This window comes from Acipenser ruthenus, chromosome 4 (genome assembly GCF_902713425.1).
Source record: "Acipenser ruthenus chromosome 4, fAciRut3.2 maternal haplotype, whole genome shotgun sequence".
NCBI classification, from domain to species: Eukaryota; Metazoa; Chordata; class Actinopteri; order Acipenseriformes; family Acipenseridae; genus Acipenser; species Acipenser ruthenus.
The window spans coordinates 45974581-45995174 of record NC_081192.1 but is presented as its reverse complement, the minus strand read 5'-3'; the positions used below and the strand labels follow the sequence as shown (position 1 = coordinate 45995174).

At 39.8% G+C, this 20594-nt stretch overlaps 1 protein-coding gene across 1 annotated transcript in view; it reads left to right on the top strand.

Moving 5' to 3' along the window:
• The first annotated feature begins 292 nt into the window (after positions 1 to 292).
• Positions 293 to 20594, top strand: part of LOC117400558 (T-cell differentiation antigen CD6-like) — a 68250-nt gene continuing 47948 nt past the window's right edge. Inside the window, exon 1 of the mRNA XM_034919306.2 lies at positions 293 to 616. Coding sequence (XP_034775197.2) covers positions 523 to 616 — 94 coding nt within the window. The 5' untranslated portion in view covers positions 293 to 522. The remainder of the gene's footprint in view (positions 617 to 20594) is intronic.

Sequence of the window (20594 nt, the reverse complement as noted above, 5' to 3'; positions counted from 1 at the left end):
ATTATACATTTTCTATTGGAAGTTGATAACCATATCCTGTATATACCAACTTGTTGCTCCTAATAAGGGTGATCCTGAACCTACAGTAGTTTGGGCTGACACGTAAGAACAAGTAAGCAATAACACATGAGAAAGTGTGGGTTGAACTGAGACAACCCATGCCTCAGGTGTGTTGTGAGGCACAAAGCGCAGCTGAGTGCCTTCGACAGCCTGAGAAGTGGATTGTATCAGTACGACTCACGCCTTCAAGTGTGTTATTTGCGCTCATAAAATGGTACTCCCAATACTTGGCAAGAAGAACATATTACTGATGAATTATTTATACATATGCAAATGTATTTACTTGGGGATTTAATTGATGAGTGATTAATCGATAAACCACACTTGTAGGCTGTGATTGATTAAAAAATAATTGATCGATTAATCTTGTGCGGTATCAGAAAACTGCCTGAACAAGAAATCTTGAAAAATGGCAGAGGGTACTTATTGGAAGATATAATCAATATTTCACAATATCTCAGAATGAAGAAGAAAAGACTGCAACTTGCAACATTTGCTCATCGGTGCTTTCCTTTCACCGCAGTGCTACAAGTTTACCATATCATCTCAGTCGCAAGTAAGTTAATTTTTCTTTTTCTTCAACGTATTTCTTTCAATCGGTATCAGAAAATGAATATTGAAAAACTAGTTTGTCTGTCTTAGCGATTAATCCTCAAACTGAATGCAGTAGGGATTCAAGGAAATGCATGCACATGGATTAGGGAGTGGTTAACATGTAGAAAGAAGAAAGTACTGATTATAGGAGAAACCTCAAAATGGAGCGAAGTAGCCAGTGGTGTACCACAGGGATCAGTATTAGGTCCTCTGCTATTCCTAATCTACATTAATGATTTAGATTCTGGTATAGTAAGCAAACTTGTTAAATTTGCAGACGACACAAAAATAGGAGGAGTGGCAAACACTGTTGCAGCAGTAAAGGTCATTCAAAATGATCTAGACAGCATTCAGAACTGGGCAGACACATGGCAAATGAAATTTAATAGAGAAAAGTGTAAAGTATTGCATGCAGGCAATATAAATGTGCATTATAAATATCATATGGGAGATACTGAAATTGAAGACGGGATCTATGAAAAAGACCTAGGAGTTTATGTTGACTCAGAAATGTCTTCATGTGGGGAAGCTATAAAAAAGCCAACAAAATTCTCGGTTATATAGTGAAAAGTGTTGAATTTAAATCAAGGGAAATAATGTTAAAACTTTACAATGCATTAGTAAGACCTCATCTAGAGTATTGTGTTCAGTTCTGGTCACCTTGTTACAAAAAGGATATTGCTGCTCTCAAGCTTTTGACAAAGTCCTGCATAAAAGTTCTTTCTCAAACTGAACGCAGTAGGGATTAAAGGAAATGCATGCACATGGATTAGGGAGTGGTTAACAGAAAACAAAAAATACTGATTAAAGGAGAAACCTCAAAATGGAGCAAGTTAACCAGTGGAGTACCACAGGGATCAGTATTAGGTACTCTGCTCTTCCTAATCTACATTTATGACTTAGATTCTGGTATAGTAATTAAACTTAATGCATTAGTAAGACCTCATCTAGAATACAGTGTACAGTTCTGGTCACCTTGTTACAAAAAGGATATTGCTGCTCTAGAAAGAGTGCAAAGAAGAGCGACTAGAATTATTCTGGTTTTAAAAGGCATGTCATATGCAGACAAGCTAAAAGAATTGAATCTATTCAGTCTTGAACAAAGAAGACTACACGGTGATCTGATTCAAGCATTCAAAATTCTAAAAGGCATTGACAATGTCGACCCAGGGGACTTTTTCGACCAAAAAAAAAGAAACAAGGACCAGGGGTCACAAATGGAGATTAGATAAAGGGGCATTCAGAACAGAAAATAGGAGGCACTTTTTTACACAGAGAATTGTGAGGGTCTGGAACCAGCTACCCAGTAATGTTGTTGAAGCTGACACCCTGGGATCCTTCAAGATGCTGCTTGATGAGATTCTGTGATCAATAAGCTACTAACAACCAAACGAGCAAGATGGGCCGAATGTCCTCCTCTTGTTTGTAAACTTTCTTATGTTCTTATTTAACTACAGTGTACAGTATATAGTTAGTGTTTGCTGTAAGCAACGTTAAAACTTAAGCTAAAGCCAATGCTGAACAGGGTTTTTTTGTTTTGTTCCTACAACAAGTTACAATTACTTTTCAAAGCCTGTCGTCTCTCCACTGCTATCCGGAGGTTGCTAACACTGCACAAGGCTATTGTTCCTCCTGTTCTTCGCCTAGTCAAACTCTTAGACTTGATCTCATAAATGTGGGCGGAAACCAGAGTTCACCTCCAGGTCTTTAATTATTTATTTGAATCTGTTAGGATTAATTAAATGATGTTGTAGCAGTGAACAGTTGGACTAGATTGGCCCTTGAGGACTGAAGCTGAATATTATTGATTTAGTAGATCGAGATCTGAGAGGCTTTGTTCTGTAAAAGACTGCAGGGTTTTGCTCTAAATTGGTCTGATGGGTTTCCAGCCTCAAGTAAATGGAGAATAGATTAAGAGAGCACTGTAGTTTTTTTGGAGACAGCGGATGGCAGAATAACCTTTTACCACAGCACTCCATGAATGTTAATTACAAAACAAGTACAATGTATGAGAAAAAAATTGGTTTAAATCAGCTAATTCAGATCACTGCATTTGTTTAGCAACGTGGTGTTATTTGGACAGAATGATATGCCCGGTCATTCTGTCATTGAATTTGAATAAAAGCAAGATATATTCAAAAATGAGACCCAGTAATAAACACATGTACACATTTTGTCTATCAGTCCACTGGGCTCTTCCTAGAATTCTGAGGTCCTGTTATTATCGCCAGGATCTACAGTATATGATTCATATAGATCCAGTAAGAGATGAATTATCATTAGCCCTATACTCTGTTTCCCATTTTTAAAGCAACCCAAAAATGATCCAGTATTGAAATTTCATCCTATTACTGAGTTTCTTTTCTACTCACACATAGTATTGGGCTTTCAGTCAGTAAAGATCTCTAGACTTCCTTATTTTGATATATTTATTTTAATGTTTCCATAGCCTCCAAAATCCATAAAAACTGGATGGAAACTTGGTCAACTGTCTTTATCACGTTAGCTGCTGATGGCAGATGACAGATTTGTTTAATATTATTTTAAAAGTAGGCCAAACATGTCTCATCAATGTACTACCGTACTTAAGAAGTTTGTGGTTAAATATTCTTGTGAATATGATTCCACTTTAAAAAAAAACTTCTTATGGATCTCGATTTTTAGTGTGTATTCAAAAAGGATAGGCGCGTGAATGTGGAGAGCTAAAGGCTTGGTGGTCCAGTGGTTAAAGAAAAGGGCTTGATACCAGAAGGTCCCCAGTTCTAATCCCCGCTTAGCCGCTGAATCACTGTGTGACCCTGAGCAAGTCCTTAACCTCCTTGTGCTCTGTCCTTCAGATGAGATGTAAAACAAACAAGGTACTATTGTAAGTGACTCTGCAGAAGTTGTTGATGCTTAGTTCACCCCCTAGTCTCTGTAAGTTGCTTTGGATAAAAGCATCTGCTAAATGACTAATTAATAATAGTGTGATTGGATTCAGCTGGGTGTTTGCCTGCCTGATCCACTGGCAGTATAGGTTACAACACTGGCAAATCACAACATTTTGTTGTTCCAGTGCAATTTCAAGTGGACAATTTGAATGGGAAACAAGCCTAAAGTAATACAATACCCTACAACAAAAGTTGGAACAAATGAACAAAACTGAATGTCTGGGTGCAGTATTTGTTGGTCGCTTTGGTGCCAGTCAGAGCAGTCACCTTGCAAAGTTTCAGGGAAGAACCCTGTAAACAATATGATTAACAAGAAAATCCTTGGAACCACCACCGAAAGTCAAGCAAGCATTGGTCTAGATAGTTACCGTTATAACAGAGGAGGCTGTGCAGTCCAGTGGTTAAAGAAAAGGACTTGTAACCAGAAAGTCCCCGGTTCAAATCCCACCTCAACCACTGACTCATTGTGTGACCCTGAACAAGTCACTTGTGCTCCGTCTTTCGGGTGAGACGTAATTGTAAGTGACTCTGCAACTGATGCATAGTTCACACACCCGAGTCTCTGTAAGTCGCCTTGGATAAAGGCGTCTGCTAAATAAACAAATAATAACAGTGTATCATAGTAAAAGCAAAGTGTAATAAAGCACTGTGAAAGCATGTTAAAGCTTAGATAAGTATTGTAAAGCCGAGAGATGTATGGTAAAGAATATTAAAAACATGGCAAAGCATCGTAGATTTTGAGGCAGCACTGAGTGCCCTAAAAAGGTAAGGTTGAGCGCCAAAACTGAGCTGCTGTTGTCAAAATGCTGTAATACATGTGAATGTCAACTGCTTTTTTTCTGTAATAATACATGAGTTTTTAAGACACAATCGTTTTTTGGGGGTAAATGAAGATCTCTTGTTGGAAGGTAGTGTTTACTGCATGTATAATTTGCATTACTTGAGGTTAAAAAGCAGGCTTTTGTCATCCCAGTTGAGTGACGGTTTATTCCAATATATAAAAAGAGTGAAGAGTATCTGACATCTAATATGTCATCCTCAGTAACATGTTTATTATTTCATGTATATTAAAACCGTTAATAGCTGGTCTCTCTGGGATTTCTACCCACACAGAGGGATTTCTCCTGTCACTGTCTTTACATGACGTAACTACTATTTGTAGCAGTATTATTATAATCATTAATTTATCAGTGAAGTACCAGTTTCCCATTGCTTAACCCACATAGTGCATGCAATCCAATTTCCAGCTTAATTTTTTTGTTTTGTAACTTCAGGAATAATTTTACTCTTTGTATTATGTTCTTGCATGTTTTTTGTAATTGCATTATAACAGAGTTTCTACTAAAAAAAACAAAAACCTTTAATTAATGAAAGCCAAACCCACTATCCCTGATAGATTGAAGAGCCAGAGATACTTGTCTAAGGGGCAAATCAAAATTAGTAGCCAAGTTGGGATTTAAAGCCCCTTTCACACTGACATGATCTACCCAGGTCAGAACCTACCTGGGCAGGACCCGGTGTCATGCGGGTCGGGTACGTGATTTCACACCGCTTTTGATAAAGCAGGGCTGACCTGGGTGACAATGTGCATACGCAATGTCCCGGAAGCAGCTTGTTACTGATGATTCCATCCAAACGTCTTTGGATTGAACCATCAGCCCAAATGTTGATTAGTTTCTTCATCCCTGCTGTCATCTGGCTCATGGTGTGTCTCAAGCAATAAAAATGTGGTTAAACAGAATAAACAGAAACAATCCTTGCAGAAGTGAAACCTTCACACATGCATGGTTGTTTGTTATTTTGTTGGTTCATGAACGGCCGTCAAGCATTTTCTCGCTCAACCCGAGTCAAAGCGTGTCAACCCACATCTTGAGGTGGATCACTGGGACCCGGGTCAACCCGGGTCTGACCCAGGTACGTGGTTTCACAATACGCAGGATTGTGACACGGTTAGCCAGGAGCCGGGTCAAAACCCGGGTAGGAGTGCCAGTGTGAAAGGGGCTTAAGCTGAAGAACTCAAGATTACTGAGCATTCTGTTCCCCAACCCATCGTTTGGTTTAAAAAGGATACAGATGGAACATAGAATAAAAATCAGCCTGTTCGTATCTCTGAGATGGCTGCTCTCAACAAGTTTGAATGATAAAGGGTTTTATGATTTTGTATTTATTTATTTATATTTTTATTCATACATAAGGTAATATGAAAAGAAACACCAAAATGATTTACAGAAATACCAGAGCTCACAATAATAATAATAAAAAAAAAATAGTTGTTGAGAAGGTCAACCAGTGCAACAGCAGACAATTCCTACACCATTAAAAACCATGACCCCATTTAGCCTGGCCATGGTCCTCTCCAGTGAAGGACTATCCCAGGAAAGAACATAAGGGAGGTATGGGTTTAACTGCAAATTTGTATATATATATATATATATATATATATATATATATATATATATATATATATATATATATATATTCTATACAATGCTATAATTGTTATTGGCATAGTGTATGTTAGTGTTATTTGGTTCTGAATTTTAAAAAAAGAATTGTCAACCACTGTTATTAAAAAGTACAGGATGACAACTTAAATATGGGATCTGTTATAAGTGACTACAGTATATGCAGTATATAAACATGTTATTATTTATGCTATTACAACTTTTAAATTAGTTGCGGTATGATGTGATAATATTGAATTTCAATGCAGTTTTGAAATCATAAGTTCCTATGAGTATACCTATTATTACATGTTTCATTTCTATACTGTATAGCCACTTCAGTTGTTACTGAAATATGTTTTTCCCACGTATCCTCTTTGCATTAACTTACTGAGCACCATCTGGTGGCACACAGCAGCATTGCATTCTGCAGCGTCCAAACCCCTGAAACTGCACACTTCAAAAGGAATTATAGATGGATGTATTCTGTACAAGACAGATTGTCACAGTTTGACTATACACAGAAAAGAAACTAAATAAAGAACGGTCTACGACAATTTCCTTTAAACATTTATTCTGAGAAAAGGAAACTATGATACATCATTAATTTTTACAATACTGTCATATCTTTTTTTTATATACACTGCGTTGACTGTCAGTTTTCTTTAGACTGCTACCAAGCACGTAATTATCCATTCAATAATTATTTTTAACAGTTGTAGATGTGGGGTCAGAAGGGGGACTTCTGCAGATGCAATGAATATTATATGCTTTCACCCAATATAGCAATTATGGTTTGAGTCAAGGTATTTTTTTCTCATGCAACTTGGCAACATGTGATTTCCCTTTTTGGTGTGTCAAAATTTAACAACTGCTTATTTTGTATGGTAAGATTATAATTCTTTATGGTAGGGTTATAGTTGGGCTATGATGTGCTCAGGCACTTACACTCTGGGTTGATGGAAGTTTTGTCAAACTCGTGAAAGCAAGATAAAAAGTAGCTTGAACACATTTCCTAATGATAACAGCTTACAAGCTCTTATTTGTATCTTTCTTCTCTGGTACATCATTCAACCCATTGTACAGTACCTGCTGAAAATGCTGATGTGCATAACAAACACAGGGTGGCCCTTCTTTGAAAAAAGGTACATAAATGTTCGCCGCATCAGAATATGTAGGTGTTTTCACAGGATTCAAGTTGGTGAAATGAGCAGGGTTTGGATAGTTTGGATATATCATATTTCTAATTTGCAATTTTAGAAAATCAAAAACAGCAATGTATCACAGTTTCTGTATATCCGATATGATTTACACATATGAAAGTATGCTTAGAAACAGAGACAACTGGGATACAGTCTCACACTGGTATCAAGGCACAGGTTTTGGCTTCGGCCTGCATTTCCAGAACCTTTTTATCATGGCTACGGTCAGAGAATAAAGTGCTTAAAATGCTGCACACTTCTACTTGAAATATGATTTGCAGTGCTTATATATGTATATTGAAATAACTAGATGCGAGGAAAGTGCAACTAAGATATGGGTGTTGACCATAGAAATTACACACCGCTTTCTGTTTACAGTTGTTTTGCACTGGAAAATTCCCTAAGAAACAATACCTTTTCACAGGGATATCCTGTTGGCAACAATAAGTTGTGGTAGTCGGAAAATAAAAAGGATTCAATCCAGGAATAACTATTAGCAATTGAGAGCAGACTGTTGTGTTGTATTGAAGGAGTGAACATTGAAATTTTATTTATAAATTATTATTTATTATTATTATTATTATCATTATTATTTATTTCTTAGCAGACACCCTTATCCAGGGCGACTTACAATCGTAAGCAAATACATTTCAAGTGTTACAATACAAGTAATGCAATAAGAGCAAGAAATACAATAACTTTTGTTCAAGCAAAGTACAAGTGTGACAAACCACAATTCAATAATACAGCAGATAATAGTGATAGTTACATCAGGATATGATTAAATAGTGATAGTTACATCAGGATATGATTAAATACAAAGTACTACAGGTTAAACACTTGGCAGATTACAGTATTCTGAAGTACAGGATTAAATGCAGTAAAATAAGGGGCAGATAAGAGCAAAATAAAGCACATTTACATGAAGGGTGATAGTGTCCCAGGATACAAACAGAGGAGTTCTACAGGTGCTCTTTGAAGAGGTGAGTCTTAAGGAGGCGCCGGAATGTGGTCAGGGACTGGGCAGTCCTGACATCTGTAGGAAGGTCATTCCACCACTGCGGAGCAAGGGTGGAGAAGGAGCGGGCTCTGGAGGCAGGGGAGCGTAGCGGAGGTAGAGCTAGTCTTCTAGTGCAGGCGGAGCGGAGAGGTCGAGTGGGGGTGTAGGGAGATGAGGGTCTGGAGGTAGCTGGGTGCAGTCTGGTCAAGGCATCTGTAGGCTAGTACAAGAGTCTTGAACTGGATGCGAGCGGTGATCGGGAGCCAGTGGAGCGAGCGGAGTAGTGGAGTAGCGTGGGCGAAGCGAGGCAGAGAGAACACCAGGCGGGCAGCAGAGTTCTGGATGAGCTGGAGCAGACGGGTGGCGGATGCCGGGAGGCCAGCCAGGAGGGAGTTGCAGTAGTCTAGGCGGGAGAGTACCAGGGCCTGGACCAGGAGCTGGGTAGCATAGTTGGTGAGGAAGGGTCGGATTCTTCGGATGTTGCTCAGGAAGAATCGGCAAGTGCGTGCCAGAGTGGAGATGTGCTGGGAATAAGAGAGACAGGGGTCCAGGGTGACTCCAAGGTTCTTAGCTGAGGAAGAGGGAGAGAGTGTGGTAGATTCCAGAGGAACAGAGATAGAGAGATCAGAGGAGGGGGAGGAGGGAAAGAAAAGGAGGTCAGATTTAGAGAGGTTGAGTTTGAGGTGATGCGAGTGCATCCAGGAGGAAATAGCAGACAGACAGGTAGAGATACGGGAGGAGATGGTGGAGTCAGAGGTGGGGAAGGAGAGGAAAATCTGAGCATCATCAGCATAGAAATGGTATGAGAAACCATAGGATGCGATGAGGGGGCCCAGGGAGCGGGTGTAGAGAGAGAACAGGAGAGGACCCAAGACTGACCCTTGGGGGACTCCAGTTAAGAGAGGGTGAGGTGTGGAGGTTGCTCCACGCCAGGTTACCTGGTAAGTGCGATTGGAGAGGTAGGAGGAGAACCAGGCCAGCAAGAGATGATAGTAGAATAGAGTGATCAACAGTGTCAAAGGCAGCAGAGAGGTCGAGGAGAATTAGGACAGAGGAGAGAGAGGCAGCTCGGGCACACTTAAGTGAGTTGGTGACAGACAGGAGGGTGGTTTCAGTGGAGTGGGCACAGCGGAAGCCAGATTGGAGAGGGTCAAGCAGAGAGTGGTTGGACAGGAAAGCAGAGAGCTGGCGGTGTACAGTCCGCTCGAGGGTTTTGGAGAGGAAGGGTAGTAGAGCAGGAGCAGCAGCTTGAAAGAGGTGAGTGGGGAGGGGGTCCAAGGCACACGTGGTGGGTTTGTGACCCTGGAGCAGGGAGGAGAGGTCAGAGTCTGAGAGGGGCAAGAAGGTGGAGAAGGAGGGCGAGTTAGTAGGGGATGTAGTGGGTGTAGGGGTTGGAGCAGGAGGGGGTGCGGGGGAGGGAGAGGTGTTAAAGAGTTTGCGGATATCTGAGATTTTAGAAGAGAAGAAGGAGGCAAAGTCATCAGGGGAGATAGAGGAGGGAGGAGGAGGGGGGAGGGTTTAGGAGGGAGGAGAAGGTAGAGAATAGTTTACGTGGGTTGTTAGTGGAGGCTTGGATTACAGATTGGAAATAAGCACATTTAGCAGAGGAGAGAGTAGAGGAGAAGGAGGAGAGGAGAGTGCGGTAAAGGTCTAGGGCAGCAGGGAGTTTGGTTCTCTTCCATTTCTTTTCAGCAGATCGCAGTGTGATTCTTGCCGAGCGGAGAGCAGAGGGGAGCCAGGGATGGGGAGGGGAGGGGCGAGCAGGTCGGGAGGTGAGGGGACAGAGGGAGTCGAGGGAGTCGATGAGTGAGGAGAAGAGGGTGGAGGTAGCAGAGTCTACGGAGAGTTGTGAAAAGGAGTCGATAGGAGGGAGGTGAGAGAGAGCAGTGGAGGCAAGGACAGAGGGGGAGAGAGAGCGGAGGTTACGGCGAGAGGTGATAGTGGGGGTAGGAGGAGCAGGGAGAGGGGGGAGAGACAGAGAAAAATAGATGAAATAGTGATCAGAGAGGTCCAGGGGGGTGACAGAGAGGGTGGAGGGGCAGCAGGCCCTGGAGAAGGTGAGGTCCAGTTGACGGCCAGCTTTGTGGGTAGGAGGGGACGGAGAGAGACAGAAGTCGAAGGAGTGAAGGAGAGGGAGGAATCCAGCAGAGTGGCTGGGGTTGGAGAGATGGATGTTGAAGTCACCCAACAGGACAGGCGGGGTAGACAGAGAGGGGAGGGAGGAGAGTAGATAGTCGAGTTCATCCAGAAAGTGAGTGAGAGGCCCAGGGGGCGGTACAGAACAATGAGCAGGAGTTACAGGGAGAGGTTAGTTGGACTGCATGAAATTCAAAGGTATTGACAGAGAGTGAGGTGAGATCGGAGGGGACAGAAAAGAGTAAGGAGGAAGAGAGGAGAAGACCCGTCCCACCTCCCCGTCCAATGAGACGCGGGGTATGGGACAGGACGTAGAGAGAGGACAGGGCAGCAGGAGTAACAGTGTTATCAGGGGACAGCCAGGTTTCAGTGAGAGCAAGGAAATCGAGAGAGAGGTGGGAGGCAAAGGCAGAGATGAAATCAGCTTTGTTAGCAGAAGAGTGACAGTTCCAGAGTGCACCAGAGAGTGTGCGGGAGGGGGGGAGAGGCAGAGAAATGAGGTTAGAGGGGTTGGAGGAGCAGCAGCGGAGGGAGGACAGAACAGGGATGCGCCATTCACACCAAAGGCATCTCAAGGCGCTGTACAGCAACAACAATTCATAATCAAACACAAACAATACAGGAAAACACTGTTTAAAAAGACAGTAAAGGCATACTAGGGTAAAAAGGACAATGTAGAGAAGTAAGACTTAAGTCTAGATTTCAAAGCTGTAACAGTCCCAGCCTCCCTAACAAAGGTAGGAAGGGAATTCCATAACTGTGGTGTTCTGGGTGAGAAAGCCCTTCCATCCATTTTAATTTTACTCACCCTCGGGACAATCAAAAGACCTGCATCCTGTGATCTAAGTGAATGACTGGGTACATATGGGGTGAGGAACTCTTGTAAATAAAGGTGCCATTCTGGGTTGGTTAGCAGCAAAATCTTCAAATCAATTCTAAACTCCACGGGAGCCAATGTAAAGAAGCCAGAACAGGGGTAATGTGTTCCCTTTTGCTAACTTTAGTTAGGATCCCAGCGGCAGTGTGTTTCGGACAAGCTGGAACTCTTTTTTTGGGATACCAGAGAGGAGTGCATTACAGTAATCAATTCTGGATGATACAAATGCATGCATAAGTCTCTCGGCATCACATATTACCCAGAGGAAGCATATATAGTGAGAACAACAGGACCCAAGACAGAGCCCTGTGGGACCCCATATAGGACATGAGACCTTTCAGATATGTCCTCCCCATAAGAGACAAAATGGAATCTGTCTGCAAGGCGGTTAAGTAGAATGGAGTGGTCTATAGTGTCCAATGATCTAAGATCTAAGAGAACTAATACTGAAGAAGAGCCCAAATCAGAGCTTAAGAGTAGGTCGTTAACAACTCTTAAAAGGGCTGTTTCCATGAGCTTTATGGAATCCGGACTGGAATTTCTCTGTGACTGTTTAGAAACTACTCCTTCTAAAATGTTGTCTAAAAAAGGTAGATTGGAAATTGGCCTATAGTTAGCAAGAACTTGAGGATCCAGATTATGTTTTGTAAGTACTGGCTTTACCACAGCTACCTTAAGTGCCAGTGGAACTGTACCTGACGAAAGTGAGCCATTTACAATTTTTAAAATGTGGTTGCTAACAGTATTAAAAATATATTTTAAGAGTGTAGTAGGAATTGGGTCAAGGGAATAGGTAGTGGTTCTCATCAGCTTGACTATTGTTTCCAATTCATTTACGGTAATTGGAGAGAAGTCCTGCAATGTATCTGTAGTAGTTCGGAGCAGTGTACTAGGAGCCTCCTGAGTAGAAGGCGTCAGTGTGATCTGGTTTCTAATGGCCACTATTTTATTGTTAAAAAAGTTTAAAAAGTCAATGCAGATAAGAGAAGAATTAGATTTAATAGTAGGATTATTTTTGGGTGGATTTATTAAAAATAAACTTATTTACATTAGTTTGAATTAAATTGGTGTTGTTACGTTGGCTCCAGCATGTTACAAATAATAAACTATGAATTATTTTAGATAACAAAAATGTAGATTTACATTAGAAATATACAGTAAGTTAAATGTGTAATACACTGATGAGGTTGGACCTGGTCAGTATATATGCGGCTGCTTACACAAGAAATGGTGTTGGTGGCATTGTAGGAGATGCTCTCTCCACTGAGCCAATAATCAACCAGAAGAGGGTGCTGTGCTGTTGAAGGTGCAGATTATCTAAAAAGCAAAGTCATGAATATGGTACAATTATTGACACATCTGAGCACTGTAGTAAAAGCACAGAACGATTGTGAAGTCGTTTTAGAATGAATATTACATTATTTGGCCTTCTATTTGAAATACAACTGAATCTGGAACAATGTACAGGGTGAAAAACTTTATTTTGAAAATAATTAATTTTTTTATAGATTTTTTGTATTTTACTGTAACTTATTGGACTGGGGAAAGTTTTGCATTTATACTTTTAATTCCAACAATATTCAAATAAATGTTTACTTAATTAAATCTATCTGCTAAAACAGCATCTCATTTATAGTAACTCGTTATACTAGCATCTATAATGTCACTGCAGCAACTTGGAGAACAACAAAGAATGCCTTCTAATCAGTTAGACTAGCAAGTACTGGTAAAACCAGCTCCGCTTTATGCAGAACTAATTTATTTTAATTTTTTGTTTTGTTTATGGACTTGATACCTGCATGGTGGGTGTCTTTAGTAATAGCTACAACGTATCAACAATAACAATCAACCATTTTGTTACAGTCTGGCATAAACAATTTTGGCTGTTACTTAATTAAACCCTACCTTAATAATAAACCCTTGTAAAAAAAAAAAAAGGACATAAAAAATGCTTAACATAAAAAAGAACAGTCCTACTACAGAAGCAGGCACAGTTTACACTGCCTCGGTTTCTGATCGCATCAGATCTATTCCAGATCTTTTAAATGCTTAGATGGAAATGTCTGGTATATTTAAATTGTTTTCAAGCAAATTGGCTTCATCACTGCCATTCTCATATCCACTTTCACATCTGACACATTATTTCCCTTGTCCAGTGCTTCTTTCCCTGTTCTGCTACCAGTCTGCCAGAGGTATATGTACTGCATGAAACAAATGTGAAAGAATATCTAGATGGATGTATCTTTTGAATCACTGACAATTTGACTGTAATACCGTCTGCAGCGAATGCACGTCTTGACCTTTAACCTTTAAGTATTTCCTGCCCAACTCACGTGATAATTCGGGTAACTCAGAAAAGCATGGAAATGCCTCCTTTTTCCCAAACTCGAGTTGTCCACTAACTCGAGTTCTGGGAGAATTTAGACCAATTCAAGAGCACGCAATCTGGGCCACCTGGTCTTGGTCTTTATCTCGGTCTCGGCCGTCCAGTCTCACCGGTTTCTTTGCAGTGAATAAAACAACGTGCCCATTCAAAATCTGCATGCACTTAGGTCAGCAGTGCACAAACCTTTTATATGCCCTTACACTCTGAGAGCCAATGTCTCTGCTTCCCTGTCTCCTCTACATACTACAATGCCAAAAAAGTACACATTTCAAAACTTTTAAGAATGTGTTTGTTAACATTTATGTATTAAGCTAAATCAGAACTTTTTTTTAGTTAAATCTAGGAAAAAATACACGATGAAATCTGTCTCTCATCATGTTTGTATATAGGATGAAACATTAATACATGGTCTCTGCTAAATGCATACATTATTATTATTATTATTATTATTATTATTATTATTATTATTATTAATAATAATAATAATAATAATAATAATAATAATAATAATAATAATAATGCAAGAAGGGATGCAGTGAAGTTTAAAAAGATTAATCAAATAATACAAAAACAATCCTAAGGCTGGAGTTTAAGAAAAATAAATAATAAATTAGTTAATTTACCCAAGTACGTAACAGATCTCACAGAAATCTTTTTTTTTTGTTTTTGTTTTTTTGCCATTAAACTCCCTGACGTTACTTTATTTCCAAATTCACCTCAAACGCTGTAACATTAAGTACCATCTTGTTATTATTGTATATACAGGTAGTGGACAAAAAAATGGAAACACCAATGTAAAGTCACTTAATAGGGTGTTGGGCGACCATGTTATCCCGCTCTGTGGAGTTCTCGGCGGACCTTTTTTGATGAAACTGGCTGCTGGCGCCCCTGGTTGAAATTTGCAGTCAATTGATCTGCAGTTGTTTGCCTGTTTTGCCTTGCATTTCGAATTAATGCACGGATATCATGATCCTGGAGTATGCGCTTCCGCCCACTGTTGCCCTTTGCTGATGATGTCTTTCCCTCGGAGTTCCATGCCGACATCACCTTAGACACCATTGCTTGTGAAACATCAGCAAGTTGAGCTGTCTTGGTCACGAAAGCTCCTGCCAAACGCGCCCCAACAATCACCCCTCAAAGTCACTGAGGTCTCCTCTTGCAGCCATGCTAGCCATAATTATAGGCAACCAGGCCTGTCCAGCATTTTTATACATGACCCTAAGCATGTTGGGATGTTATTTGCTTAATTAACTCATGAGCCACACCTGTGTGGAAGCCCTTGCTTTCAATATACTAACGGTCTTGTAGTTTATAACCCTAAATGGAATTATTATTTTACTGTAACTTACTGAAGCCCATCTATTATTCAAGACGAAGTACAGCGGGGTCCCCTGACTCTGGCAGGTTCAACCATGCTGTGAGAGCTTGAGTAACATACTCTGCCAAAGTGGAAGGGGCACTCACCAATCCGCCTGGCCAGCGTGGTGCGTTGTGGCTAACCCCCCCATGATGAAAGCACAGACAAAAACATGGCCCTCATTCTCCAGAGGCTGCATTGCTGCTGACCAAGGCAGCGGCCGGTTAGGCATAAATGCAGAGGGTGCTAAGAATCACTGGGTTACAATTTTAGGCTGCCACAGAATACTGAGCCTGGCCATGTACAACTGCAGATCTCTTTCAGGTGAAGCAAGACTTCAAGAGCTGGAAGAAGAACTTGGAAGAATTAAGTGGGACATTGTAGGGCTAAGCGAAGAATGGTGAAAAGAAGAAGGAATACTAGACATCAAGAGTGGACATCTTCTCTTCTACCAAGACACTACAGATGGACAAACAGGAGGCGTTGGATTCATTGTCCACAAATCAAGAATAAAGTAGTAGAGATTGACAGCACAGAGAGGTCCACAAGACTGATAGTGAAAGTTTCAAGGAAGTATGAACAACATCCAAGTATATGCACCAACAACAAGCTTTTAAGATTTTTATGAAGTACAAGAACTACACTAAAATGGGAATAGCCACTATAAGTTCATCATCGGTGACTTCAATGCCAAAATAGGAGCCCAGACCAAATTTGGACACTCTGAGAGGAACGAGAGGGGCGACAGACTCGTCGCACAAGAACTTATTCATCATGAACACCTCATGAAGAAAAGAAGGGAAATGAAACAAACTGCAGCTCTGAAGTCAAAGATTGAATACATTGAGCTCTGCAAGACAGTAAGAAAGCATTACTGAAGATACAGTATATGGTCGTTCAACTGTAGGTTGGTAGAGAAAACTATTGAAAACAACCAAAGCATGAAGAAAGCAAAACAAAGACTAATCGTCAGGAAAAAACAGATTTTAGCAATAAATCAAGAGGACAGGACTGTCATCAAGAACCGCAAATTGATTTTGAATAGAGTTGAAGACTTTTACAGAAAATTATATCAAGATGGGAAGAGCATCGTAGCAGATGACGAAGACGAGATGGAAAAAACGCAACCCAAGGAAGAAGTTCCAGGCATTCTACCGGAAGAAGTGAAACATGCTATCAAACATATGAAGACAGGAAAGGCACCCGGAGAAGACGGCATAACAATTGACATTGTGAAAGAAGGAGATGAAGAACTGACAAAAATACTGTTGCATATTTTTACAGATTGTATTAAGCAAAAGAAAGAACTGGAATGACTGGAACAACGCATCGGTGATACTTTTACATAAGAAAGGAGATAAAGAAGACCTCAAGAACTACAGACCTATTAGGTTACTTCCTATGATCTATAAAATTTTGACCAAGATACTCACCAACAGACTTCAAGGTAAATTTGACTCGGCAAGCAGGATTCAGGAGTGGATTTAGCACAATGGATCATCTTCAAGTTGTACGGCAAGTGATTATGGCAAGCCAAATTATCATTTAGAGATATCTCTAATTCATTTATAGATATCTCTAAATATTTGAAGATATCTCTAAATCATTTCCAGATATCTCTAAATATTTGAAGATATCTTTAAATATTTAGAGATATCTCTAAATCATTTTAAGATATCTAAAATGCATTTTTAGATATCTTTAAATCATTTTAAGATATCTTTAAATTGAGCTTTAAATGAGATATCTAAAATGCATTTTTAGATATCTTTAAATCATTTTAAGATATCTCTACATGTTTTTGAGATATCTTTAAATACTTTTCAGATATCTTTAAATCATTTAGAGATATCTCTAAATAATGTCCTATTCATTTAAAGATATCTGCAAATCATTTGAAGATATCTTCAAATAGCTTCCTGTTCATTTAGAGATATCTTGAAATAACTTCCTGTTCGTTTAGAGATATCTCTAAATCATTTGAAGATATCTTCAAATGAACAGGAAGCCATTTCAAGATATCTCAAAATGACTTCCTGTGAAAATGCTCTATGTTTTCAATGTTCTTCCTGTCCATTTAAAGATATCTTCAAATGAACAGGAAGTTATTTAGAGATATCTCTAAATGTTTTAGAGATATCTCTAAATGAACAGGATGTTATTTGAAGATATCTTCAAATGATTTAGAGATATCTTTAAATGAACAGGAAGCTATTTGAAGATATCTTCAAATGATTTAGAGATATCTTTAAATAATATGTGGATTTGGCTAGAATGGTGCGCCAAACTATCATTTAGAGATATCGTAAAATGAGGGTTTTAAAGATATCTGTAAATCATTTGAAGATATCTTCAAATAACATCCTGTTCATTTAAAGATATCTGTAAATCATTTGAAGATATCTTCAAATAACTTCCCGTTTATTTAGAGATATCTCTAAATCATTTAGAGATATCTCGAAATAACTTCCTGTTCATTTAGAGATATCTCTAAATCATTTAAAGATATCTTCAAATGAACAGGAAGTTATTTCAAGATATCTCGAAATGACTTCCTGTGAAAATGCTCTATGTTTTCAATGGACTTCCTGTCCATTTAAAGATATCTTTAAATGAACAGGAAGATATTTAGAGATATCTATAAATGATTTAGAGATATCTCTAAATGAACAGGAAGTTATTTGAAGATATCTCTAAATGATTTAGAGATATCTCTAAATGAACGGGAAGTTATTTGAAGATATCTCTAAATGATTTAGAGATATCTCTAAATGAACAGGAAGTTATTTGAAGATATCTTTAAATGATTTAGAGATATCTTTAAAACCCTCATTTTAAGATATCTCTAAATGACAGTTTGGCGTGCCATGCTAGCACAATCCATATGGTTTCCATAGTATTTAAAGATATCTGTAAATCAATTTGAGATATCTTTATTTCATTTTTAGATATCTCAAATTGATTTACAGATATCTTTAAAATAATTTTAGATATCTTAAAAACTGCACAATTAAAGATATCTGGAATTCAATTTGAGATATCTTGAAATGTTTTACAGATATCTCTAAATATTTCAAGATATCTTAAAATGCAATCAGAGATATCTCTAAATGATAATTTGGCTTGCCATAAGTGATTCAAACCAGCAACGAGTACAAACTACCACTTTGCTTGGGATTCATCGACTATTAAAAAAGCCTTTGACTCTGTTTACACAATATCTGTATTAAGGTCTCTGAAAAACAAGGAATTGAGAAAACATACAGAGACTTGATCAGCACCATATACAAGAACGCAACATCTATAGTAAGACTCCATAAAAACAGCGACAAAATCAAGATTATAAAAGGAGTATGTCAAGGAGATACAATTTCCCCAAAAGCTCTTCACGGCACTCTGTGGACTTGTGATCGTTTTTGTGTTATTTATGCGTGTTTAAATACCGGGACTATTATTTTTAGGACTGAGCCCGTGGATTAAATGGAGCAACACGGAACGCTGTGTATTGCCTGTTCTCATTTTTGTTTACTGTTGTCTTCAGACTTTGGATTATAAATAAACCATCATTTCACCAGTACTTTGTTGTTTTTCCTTGTCTTGAGCACTGCATCACCCCGACACCTGCGCACTGCAAACCACTTTGCCACATGGGAATAACAAGAAGAGACATAAAAAGGAAGGAATGGATAAGAGCGCAACCAAAAGTATGCAATGTTATTATAACAGCGAAAAAAAAACTGAAATGGCAGTAGGACGGACATGTAGCAAGAAGAACAGACCATCGCTGAACCGAGGAGATACTACACTGGATCCCAAGAGATATAAAGCAAGAAGAATGGCAAGATGAAATTAGGAAACATGCCAGAGCAACATGGATGAGGGACACAGCAGACAGGCTTTTGTGGAGGTATCTTGGGGAGGCCTTCATCCAGCAGTGGATAGAAAAAGGCTGAAGATGATGATGATGTATATATAGTACAGGTCGGCACAGTTACCCGAAAACCCTCGTACCCGTCGGGTTTTAAATTACCCGATGCTACCCGGGTCTCTTTTTACTATTTAAAGAAAATGTAGAAAATATGACAATACAGTTGTAAGCGCGGGTCTCTGGCCAGGAGCTGCCTCTGCTGCCCGTACCTCCGCAGGGAGTACGGTGGCCGGAGCCCCAGAAAGGGGAGCTGCCGGCCACGAAGAAGGGGGAGGAGGTCTGGAGACCACTTTCCCCAGCAGCAGTTTCGCTGCAGGAGTTCTTGTGGCCGGAGCCCCACAGGAGGGAGCTGCCGGCTACGAAGAAGGGGGAGGTCGGGGGACCACCTGCCCCCGCAGCTTTTTCGCTGCAGGACGGGAGCAGCATGCTGTCAGCCGTGCCACTACCGGCAGGGGAGCTGACAGCATTTCCAGCCATGGGCCCACTGAAGCCTCCCTTCCCAGCCCGAGACTTTGTCCTGGACTGCTGGGTTTTTAAGGGGGGAGGTGGCCGTTGAGGCCATGATATAAACGGGTCTGTGTTTCACGTGTGTTTAAAGTGTATAATTATATTTAGGCACGAGGATAGCACATCACTTCACGTGCAGATAAAATGTGTATAATGTGTGGCACGGGGTTGCACGTAATGAATTCACGTGCTGGGATTCAAGTGAGTAATTAATTAGTAATTGAATCCCAGCACAACAGTATATATAGATGCACGTTTTAGTCACTTGTGGTTAGGTGTTCAGAGAGTGGAGAACGGGTGAGAGAGAAGGAGTAAAATCGTCAGCGTAATTATAAATATAATAAGTGTATTCTCACCGTGTTTGTTCGTCTCCGTTTCACCTGTGTGTTAGTGTCTAGTCGTTTTGTCTGTCTGTTTATTTTGGCGTCAAGTGCCGTGTCCCGTGTTTTTGTCTGTTCCAACCTTTTATTTTCTGTTCTGTTTATTAAATGCTGAACGCGTAATCGCGTTCAGCCTCACCAAAACCCCATCTCTCTGTCGTTTGTGTTCCTGTTTCTGGTCTGACGCCACCCACTCCGGCCGTCTTTGTGACACTTTTGTAGACCATCTTTGCTGCTATTGCAGGTACGTATTGCAGGTATGTTATAAACTGTCAACCAGTGAAGAAGCCTGTTAAATGACTCCACACAAAGAAGTAAGGATATAATTTAAACAATTTTGTTAAATAAAATCTTCTTATGTTAGAGGTCTTTTTTAACCTTATTCACCACACATCAAGAATTCTACAGAACTCACTAGCATAATACTACAATTTTGTAACAAACCCAATTCAAACAGAGGGGGTTTAGAGAATTAGATATCTTTCTCTGGGGCAAGGGTCGGCACCATATCAAGTGGTGACGGACATTTAAAAAAACAAAAAACATATTGTCCAAGAACAAACAAAACGTAAGTTATATACAATTACATGCGTGTGTGTGTTAGACGTGTTCACTGCCACGGACACTGATAACTCTTGGCATGGACATGCGTGTCCGTGATGGACAAGTTACCGACCCCTGCTCTGGGGCTTTGTATTTGGCCTGCAGAAAATAAATCTTATGGAAAGAGGCAAAATGATGTATTCCTGTGGCCTTATTTATGTATTTCTCCTGTCTGCCCAAGCACAAGTAG